This window comes from Otolemur garnettii, unplaced genomic scaffold (genome assembly GCF_000181295.1).
Source record: "Otolemur garnettii isolate 467f Iridium unplaced genomic scaffold, OtoGar3 scaffold00186, whole genome shotgun sequence".
In the NCBI taxonomy this organism is placed as follows: Eukaryota; Metazoa; Chordata; class Mammalia; order Primates; family Galagidae; genus Otolemur; species Otolemur garnettii.
Genome location: NW_003852581.1, coordinates 50,745 through 61,616, shown reverse-complemented (window position 1 = coordinate 61,616; position 10,872 = coordinate 50,745). Strand labels below are relative to the sequence as shown.

At 32.0% G+C, this 10,872-nt stretch overlaps 1 protein-coding gene across 1 annotated transcript in view; it reads left to right on the top strand.

Annotated features, from left to right (window-relative positions):
* RPS6KA6 (ribosomal protein S6 kinase A6) overlaps window positions 1-10,872 on the top strand; it is a gene marked incomplete at its 3' end in the record, with an annotated part of 185,692 nt that overhangs the window by 148,063 nt on the left and 26,757 nt on the right. The window contains 2 exon segments of the mRNA XM_023507530.1: window positions 2,940-3,046; window positions 3,924-3,961. Of these exon segments, the coding sequence (XP_023363298.1) occupies window positions 2,940-3,046; window positions 3,924-3,961 (145 nt within the window).

Here is a 10,872-nt window from a genome sequence, read left to right as displayed (position 1 = left end):
AAAAAAAAAAAAAAAAAAAGATCAAATCAGATTAACTGAGATATCCATCACTTCAAGTATTTATCATTTTATTTTATGTTAGGATTATTCTATATCCATACTGACATTTTTAATATTTAGAAGACTTGTGCCAATTCACATACAGTAAGTCAATAATGGAAAACAGGCAAACATCACTGAACATACATAACAAAAAAATAGAAATGCCACTAAACATGAACAAAAATGTTCAGCCTAAGAATCAAAATCTAAATTGAAGCAAAATGGATGCCATGTTTGTATATTGAATTTGGAAAGATTTTTTTAAGGGATGTATTCAGGTGGTATTTTGGATGTGGAAAGACAAATGCTTTCACAAAGTGCTGATGGGAGTGAAAATTACTGTAACCTTTTGGAAAACTAATCTGTTGTACATATTAGGAATCTTGGATTATTTATGTCTCTTGGCCCAGTATTTCCTGTTTTATTTCTTAGAAATCTATTTTGGGGAAATAATCATAAATAACAATATAGATACATGTATGTATATTACAGAGTTATTCAAAATAGTGAAAGACTGAAAATAATCTAAATGTTCAGAAAGGAAGAGTTTAGGTAAATTATATTAAATATATTTGATATATTTGATATTTGGTATAGCTGCTGAAAAACTGTAGAAAAATTTTAAAGATAGCAGAGAGTCCTTATGATATAATATTAAGTGGGGATAAATGAGGCCACTAAATAATGTATATATACAGTAGCATGATTTCAACTATTTTAAAACATATACATACACATGCATATTCTCACACCATACATGCATGAATAATTTGAATGTGGACAATAAAAGGTAAGAGAGCTTACCTCAAGGTACTAGAGTTTTGGATGATTTTCATTTTGGGGGACATTTATGTAAAATGATCAGTAAATAGGAAACCATTACAAGTAGTGGACCTAAAACTTACACTTGATCTTAGCCAAAAGGCCGAGAAGCGATAGGACCTAAAACTTAAAAAAAAAAATTATAGCAAATGATGGAAGTGTCTTCTCAGGAAGGGGCATTCTTAGGGACAACTTATCACTGAGATCAAATTCTGGGTCTTCATCTTGCTAGTTATGTTACTTTGTGTAAGTTATTTAATCACTCCAAATCTCTTTCTTTCTATGTAAGATATCGATAAGACTTATCTCATGAAGTTTATTGGAAGATTACAGTAATATAATGAATATCCAGTGGCTGGCACGTAATTTCCATGTATAAGTTTCTTATTTGCATACATCCAAGAAGAGGTTCATGACAATGCAATAGGCTTACCATAAACTGTAACCTAGGCAAAGGTTTCCTTCTTAATTTAGAGTTTTAAAATATTTTTATTTAGTATTTCCCTATGTGTTAAGCTTCAGTGAGCAGTTCAGTTGTCCTCCAAATTAGTGCTCCCAAAACTAAATTAACAATCTTTGTTTTTCTATTAATGATTCCTAAAAAGATGGAATATAGAATGTTATTTTTAACTGCTCATTCTCTCCAATCTTACTGGTAGCCCGAATCTTCATTGTGAAATGCAGTAGCCATAATTTTAAATGGGCAAGCTAGCTTTAAGATTTTATGACACATATTATTCAAATTTGAAACTTTTTAATAATCCAGAGTTTTGGCTTGGCACCTGTAGCTCATGCACCAGGGCTGGTGGGTTCGATCCTGGGCTGGGCCTGCCAAACAACAATGAAAACTACAACAACAACAACAACAAAAATAGCTGGGCAGTGTGGCAGGCACCTATAGTCCCATCTAATTGGGAGGATGAGGTAAGAGAATTGCTTAAGCTCAAGAGTTTGAGGTTGCTATGAGCTGCTATGCCATGGCACTCTACCGAGGGCAACATACTGAGACTTGGTCTCAAATAATTACAATAATAATCCAGAGATTTATTCAATGAAAATAATCCATTTGTAGGAAATACTATTTTTTGCCAATGTATAGCCCTTGGTAAGCCTTAAAAGTTATATCTAGTCTTTGAGTAGTGCCCAATTCAATGTGTAAATGAACACTCCCTTAAGAATATACACGTAAACCTGTAATAATAATACCTTATAGTTACCCCATAGCACTTTGTAGTTTACAACAGTTTTTCCCTACATTAATTTGATACTTGTAAAAATCTTGTTGGTAGATATAGTAGATGTTATTACTCTCAGATGTAGAAACTGAGCCTGGAAACCTAAGTGACATTTCTGATGTTACACTGCCAATTCTGATTTTAAGTCCAATACTCTTTTCACTTTATCATAGCAGATCTATTTTCAGGTACAAAAAGATTGAGGAATACAGTGCTGTTAAACTCATATACATAACTAACAGAAATGGCTTAGAGCCAGCCCTTACATCACATATGAGTTTAGAATTGTATATAATATAAGGGTTACTAATATAAAACTTGTAGTGGTAATTAGAAGTTTTAGGTTAATAGATCTGCTATAAGTAAAATTCTTGAGAATTGAAAGGAGACAGCAAAAGAGTGAATAGTACAAATAGTATAATTATCAAAACTAAAACAAAATATTCTCTATATTTCAAATTTCGTAAGACCATCCCTATATTATAGCAGAGTACTAAAATTTATATTGATTTTATGACACCAAGTCATTAAGGGTGAATCTTATGCTGTATTTAGTGTACATGTAAGAAGGTATACAAACAACATGATATATTTCATACAAATTTATGTTAAATTGTTTAACATTGAAGAAAAGTATTCTTAAAGAAGTTAGTTCAATGCATATAGAAATATCCTTCTTCGGTATTCCCAATAATCATGCCAGTCAAATTAGAATTTACTATACTTATTTTCTTATTATTATCCTAAATTTGTCTATCTACCAGTTTTTAAAGAAGTAGATTTTTAAAAATATTCAATATTGGAAGAGAGATCAAATGGCAGATCATTATTTTTTTTTAGGTTCTGTTTACAGAGGAAGATGTCAAATTTTACCTCGCAGAACTTGCTCTTGCTTTGGATCATCTGCACCAATTAGGAATTGTATACAGAGACCTGAAGCCTGAAAAGTAAAGCTATATTCTCTTTTTCTATCACTGTTGTCTGTATTTCTAGAAGTGATTTTGGCATATATTAAGTATTTTAAATGTTATGAAATTTCATGTACATTAAATCAGCAGTATCAAACCTTTTTGACACCAGGGACCCATTTTATAGAAGACAATTTACATGTAACTGGGTGGGGTTGTATGGGGACAGGAGGCAGAGCTCAGGAGGTGATGCTGTGTTACCCAGTTCCTAACAGGCTATTGTCCTGCACTGGTCCATGGCCTGGGAGTGGGGAACTAAAGGATTAAATGGTACTTATATGTAAAACATAATCTTTATAAAACATGCACTGATTTTCTTTTTAATTTCAGATTAATATAAGTATACATATGATTAGAGTACATCATTTGCATTTGTAGGGTAAAGTCCAATTTGTAGTTAAGTCCATCAGTCAGTAAGTGTGTCATATACCCCTGCCATGTACCTGTTTGGTGCGAGTTTACTGAATCCCCTCTCCCCTCTCTCTTGCCTCTTCTTCAATGTAATTGTATTTTTCTCTCATGTGGACCTGTAGTTCTTCATCTACTAGTTTCAAATTAATACTTAGTACATGGGATCCTGGCTTTTTCATTCTTGAGATTCTAAGGGAAATTTTCTTCAACCTTACTCAGCTGAATACAAAAGTTGTAAAGTCTTCGTCATTTTTATGGCTGAATAGCCTAGGGAAAGATTTTATGAAAAAAAAATAAACTCCATTGGCAGTTGCAGCAACAAGAAAAATAAATAATTGTGACACACATTGGTTTCCAGTTAATCATTTAAAATTTTCCAAATGTACCTATTTTAAGTTTACTATGGTTTATATGTATTTTATGTAAAATTAATTTTTATTTACAGCATTTTACTTGATGAAATAGGATATATCAAGTTAACAGGTATGCTTATTTTCTTATTATACCATAAGCTAATTGTTTTATATTTTTAAATGTTTTAATGTATATTTGTCTAAACTTGTTTTATTTTTTCCTCTTTCTTGATTTGATTTGCACCTTGTCTTTTTAGTGGACTAAAGTTAATCTAAATTTTAGATACCTCTAAATACAGGTATTTGATATCATGAGCTCAGGTGGTGATGCTGAAATGTCATTTCTTAATTAGGATAAATTCCTCTATTGTATAATTTTAAATATTACATTGTTCTAATTGTAATATTACAATTATACTGTAGAGGAATTTATCCTAATTAAGAAATAATATTTAGTTTTTTGAATAGAAATACACCATCTTAGTGTCAGACTAAACGGAAAAGTTTATCATAATTAGTCACCACATTTGGAATATTGTTGACACTTTCTCTTCCCCTTCCCTAACTCATAGCCAACACTTAATACATTCTACATTGCTATACTTTTGTTAAAGAGTGTTATATAAATAGAAGCATATAGTTATCACACTCTTGAACATTTATCCTAGAGAAATAAAATCCTGTGTTCACTAAAAAAGCTACATATGAATGTTCATAGCAGCTATTTGTAATAGCCCAAGACTGGAAATGACCCAAATATCCTTCAAAGGGTGAATGGGTAACCATACTGTGGTACCTACATTCAGTGAAATAATACTAAGCAATAAAAAGGAAAGAACGTTTGACGTACCAAACAACTGGATGGATCTCAAGGATATTATGCTGAGCAAGCTAATCTCAAAAAGTTATGTATATTTTCAATAGATAGTAAATTCCGTATTTTATTTTTGGAATGTTAGAACAGAGATAAACTAAAGATGTGGTCTTTGTAGGGAATTTTGAACCAGCAGTTTAAAAGTAAGTTTCTTTAATCTCCTAAATATACTGCATCAATGTAAAAATAAGTATCAAGCTGTTACCTTGAAATGTGAAGTAAATGTGACAAAGTTCGAATAAAGTTTAGTGACTCTTACTGATTTTTTGTTTCATATATAAAAGACACCATGGGGTTGAAAATATTGAAAGAGGAAAGGAAAGGAAAAAAAATATGAGAACAATAGTGTTTTGAGATTTTATATAATATATAAATTTTTATTTTATAGCAATTAAATGTTAATTGTAAAGCTAATTAGAATTTAATTCCTCTTTTAATTTTTTTCTTAATAAATTGTACCTGTTTTATCATAAGGAAGAAAAGGAGGTGGGAAAGAGTAGGAAAAAACCCTACCTATAGTTTTCTACATTAAATAGGGGTATCCAACCTTCTCTCTTTTCTTCCCCACATTGGAGGAAGAGTCGTCTTGGGCCACTCCACACATTAAATACAGAAACACTAATGAAAGCTGATGAGCAAAAAGACTCAAGAAAGATCCATGTGTACTTTTTGTGACATTCGATACTACAAATAAGCAAAACAGTCCTCAAATAATTTATGTGAAGCCTACTAGCCATAGGTTGGACACCCCTATTGCAATATTAAGGTTCATTGGGTGGATGATGATATCAAGTTGTTTTATATTTAGTCTTATCATTTGAATTCTGCTTTTTATAGCATTTAGAGGCTTAAAGTTTCTGAGGAAGGAATGGTAGGTAAGTGTTAATTTATAAGCAAGGGACACAAGGAATGTAACCGGAAGAAAATGTGATGTATAATTTTTTTACAATTCAATCTGTTTTCCTTACAATGGCATAAACATTTAAAGAAAGTAAATAATAGTAAATACTAGATAATTTATATTTTTGTTATTATAACCTAGTTCAAGGTTTTGTAAAGAGTAACTTATGGATTTAACCTATCAGTTTTCCTGTGAGATTGATTGAAATATAACCTTTTACAGCAAGTATTTTAAAACTTTTTCATTTCATTGTTTTCTTTAATTTATTTTCCTTTTATTCCTTTTGTCTCTCTTTTTTATTCTATTCCTAACATCTTTGTATCTTTCCTCCCTTTATACTTTTCTTCTTATCTCTTTCCTTCCATTTTGAATAATGCACATATAAGCCAAAAGTGCCAGACTGATTGCTATTTGTCATTGATATCAGTAGGCTCTGTGTGGGTTTTAGTGATTTAGGAATTTCTCAACTAGGTAGGGTCCTCCCCAGCATTTTGTGTTTTTCTCAGAGCATTTTAAGACAACAGCAGTACCTTTTATTTCATCTATCTACTTTAAAAATCCTCCATGCCTATGAAATGAATCTAATATTTAGCAGGCTACTCTGGAATGACAATGGCCTGTAGAAAGGCTCCTGTTATAACTGTACTTTGAGTCTGATTGGCCTCATACTAAAATTATGATTGTATAGCAAAACAACAGTAGAATTAATGGATAACCGCAAGTATCTGCATATTTGCTAAAATTCTATTTATGTTGTCCTTAATACTTACTTTCCCCCTGAACATTTCTATCCCTTCCATAGTCCATATAAAATGTATATAACATGAATTGCCTATTTAGAAAACAACATTTATATAATATTTCATTAAAAACATAATTGAACTGTTAGTGGTTGCCATAATGTGTTTTCTGAGGGACATAATTTAACTTTTATAAAGAGAGGAACGAAAAAAATGTAGAGTGGTCAAAATGTAGTCACATGGTTCTTGAGCTGAGTATGTAAGAAAAAAATGTATATATAAGAAAATAATTCTATGATAGCTCATGCTTGTAAACCCAGCACTCTGTGAGGCTAAGATGGAATGATTACTTGATCTCAGGAGTTTGAGAGCAGCCTAAGAAAGAGTGAAACTCCATCTTTACTAAATATACATACATATATATATACATATATATATTATTATTGTGTATATACATATGTATATACACATATATACTCAATATGGATCAAAAATTTAAGTCTAAGGCATGAAACAAGAAAAATCCTAGAAGCAAGTGTGGGAAAAACAACTCTGTATTTTTTTTTTTTGAGATAACATCTTACTTAGTTGCCCTCAGTAGAATGGCATAGTGTCATAGTTCACAGCACACTCAAACTCTTGGAGTCAAGCAATTCTCTTGCCTTAGCCTCCCAAGTAGCCGAGACTATAAGCACCTGCCACAACACCTGGCTATTTTTAGAGATAGGGTCTTGCTCTTGCTCAGGCTGGTCTTGAACTTCTGAGCTCAGGCAGTCCACCCACCTTGGCCTCCCAGAGTGCTAGGATTACAGGCATGAGCCACTGCACCCAGACTGGAAAAACTCTTAGTAATGTCAGCCTGGCAAAAAATTTTACAAGGAAAAAGTCATTGGAATTCGCAACAATAATAAAAATAAAGAAATGGAACTTAATTAAGCTGAAAAACTTCTGTATACCTAAGGACACAACAATTAATACAAATGGACAACCTTCAAAATAAGAAAAGATATTTGCATGTTACTAATCTATCAATGGGCTGATACCTAGACTCTACTGAGAACTCAATCAACAGAAAAAGAACAAAAAATCCCATCTATCATATCATAGGGCAAGAGAAATGAACTGAGCCTTCTCTGATGAAGACAGATGAATGGCTAGCAAATATATGGAATAATTCTCAGAGTCTCTAATTATCAGAGAAATGTAAATCAAAACCATGCTGAGAAATCACCTAACTCCAGTGAGAATAGCCCACATGAAAAAGTCCCGGAGCTGCACTTGTTGACATGGATGTGTAGAGAAAGGAACACTTTAACACCGTTGGTGGGATTGTAAACTAATATAGCATTTTGGAAGGAAGTATGGAAAATACTCAAAGAACTCAAATTAGACCTTCCATTTGATCCCTCAATCTCATTACTAGGCATCTACTATCCAGAAGAAAAAAATCATTCTATCATAAGGATATTTCCCCTAGATTGTTTATCACAGCTCAGCTTATAACTGCCAAGATGTGAAAACAATCTAAGTGTCCATGAACTCATAAATGGATTAATAAACTGTGTTATATGTTTACCAGGAATACTATTCAGACCTAAAAAAAGATGGAGACTTTGCATCTTTTGTATTGACCTGGATGGGGCTGAAACACATTCTTCTTAGTAAAGTATCACAAGAATGGAAAAGCAAGTATACAGTGCACTCAATACTAATAATAAAGCTAGTAGATAATCTAATACATATCCACATAAAATCAAATCTCAATTCAATTCAAGATGGGGGGGCCGAAGAGAGGAGGAGGGAGAAGGATCAGTGTACTTCCACCTAATGGGCACAATGTGGAGGTATATTGCACACCTCCTGAGATCAGGACACAACTTCAATAGGGACTTTACTGAACAATTGCAAACATTATAACCTAAGTGTACACTCATGTTATTCTGCAATTTAAAAGAGAAAAAATATATAAAAATTAGCCAGGTGCTATGGAGGGCACCTGTAGTCCCAGCTACTTAGGATGCTGAGGCAAGAGGATTGCTTGAACCCGAAGTTTGACGTTGCTGTGAGCTAGGCTGATAACACAGCACTCTAGCCCAGGTAACAGAATGAAACTCTGTAATAAATAAATAAATAATATAAGTGACTTTTTAAATAAAACTATTGAGCATTGTTAGAAAATCAGTTTTGACAGGCCCTAAAATTAAGTGTGATTGTTGATATTTTATTGCAAGAGAGCAATATAGGGCTTATCCCTTTTTTATTTTCAAAATTAAGGTAAAATTTACATATAAGAAAACTCATTCTTCTGATATCTTTTGGCGATGGAATGACTTTGTATCTCTGTTGCTTCAGTGTCAATCTCCTAGCTGTGTTATCATACTACTGATTTGTAAGATGTTACCATGAGGGAAACTGGTTAAAGTGTAAATAGGATCTCTGTGGTATTTGCTATAACCAACCATGAAATTACAATTATCTCAAAATGTAAAGCTTAATTTTTTAAAAAAATCACTTTTTGATGTTTAGTTCTGCAAATTTTGGTGAGGGAATAATCTTGTAAATACCACCAAAATAAAAATATAGAATAGTTCCCTAAACCCGAAAATTCTCCCATTATAAATTAGTACTCTCCTTACCCCAAGCCAACCCCCCCACTTTCTGTCTCCAGTTTTTTTTTAATCTTTTCTATAATGTAATATAAACAGATGCATATAATATATAGCCTTATGAATCTGGCTTCATTTACTAAACATGGTACATTTTAGATTCATCATATCATTGTGTGCATCAATGATTGGTTCTTAAATAGCTGAATATTGTACCTCTTAATGGTGGTACCATGGTTTCCTGGTTTTAGCAATGATGAATAAAACCACTGTAAACATTCATGTACGGGTTTTAATGTGGACATAATTTTTTATTTCAATAAATACTTGAGAATTAGAATTACTTGGTCATATTCTAAGTGTATTTAACTTAACAAGAAACCTAAAAGCTCTTTTCCAAGGTGGCTATCCCATTTTGGATACCCATCAGCAATGTATGATAGGGTTCCATTTGTTCTGCATCCTCACCAGCCCTTGATATTGTCAGTATTTTTTATTTTAGTTATTCTAGTATAAATGGTATCTCATCATTTTTATTTGTATTATTCTAATAATTAATGACAATCAATATATTTTTGTGTTTATTTCTTTGAAGAAGTGTCTCTTGAGATATTTTGTCCTTTTTCAGAAATAGCATTGTTTGTTCTTTTATTTATTTATTTATTTATTATTAAATCATAGCTATGTACAATAATGAATTTATGGGTTACAATGTACTGGTTTTATATACAATTTGAAATACTTACAATAAACTGGTTAACATAGCCTTCACTGAACTTTCTTAATTATTGTATTAAGTTGTTTATACTCTACATTTAGTAGATTTGACATGTACCCTTGTAAATGCATCACAGGTGTGGTCTGACCAAATACCCTCCCTCCATCCATCCTCTCCCCTCCCCTCCCCTCATCTTCCTCTTCCCCCTCCATCTTGGGTTATAGTTGGGTTATAGTTTTCATATGGAAGTGTGGGTGATTATATATTGGTTTCATAGTAGAACTGAGTACATTGGGTACTTTTTCTTCCATTCTTGAGATACTTTATTAAGAAGAATATGTTCCATCTCCATCCATGTAAACATAAAAGAAGTAAAGTCTCCATCTTTTTAAAGGCTGTATAATATTCCATGGTATACATATACTACAATTTATTAATCCATTCTGGCATCATTTCTTGAAAAGATTGTCCTGAATTCATGGAATTGCTTTTATACCTTTGTGAGAAATCAATTTGACAACATACAGCCAGTTCTATCAGAGTGTGACACAATCTTAACCAGAACAATGTACAAAATGGGATAAGATGTGTTACACTAAAATGTTTGGTCAGTGAAACACTAAGAAAAGAAAACTAGTAAAAATAGTTGCACTATTTTACATTCTCTAAATGATAAATACATAAAGATTATAATAAATATGGTAGCTTAACTTGAAAAAGACCTGAAATTTTCTTGTTGATATAGGTGTCAGAAAAATTGCAGTTTATAAATATAATGAAGTAGTACAAGATAGATGTTCTGAAATTGTAAGGAAAGTTACTGCACTAGATGTGAATAAGAGTGACTTCTAACAAAGAATGAACTGAAGTAGCTGGTAGATCTTTGAGATATGAAAATGTGTGCATTTTATGTATTTCTGCTTGACTAAGTTCACCTAGGTGCAATTTTCTGAGTTCACTTCATTTTTCTTGCAGACAAAAGCATTTATAAAGCAACATAAAATTTGTGTTATGCTCAAATTGTTTGGTAATATTTTGGGAAAAATTATTAAAATAAGCATTATGGCATAACTAACCATGTATGTCAGTCTATTATCGGACACTATTCTGTTCCATTGATATATATGTCTAGCCTTTCTCCAATATATTGTCTTCATTATTGTAGTTTTGTAGTTTAAGTTTTAAAATCAAGTAGTGAAAGT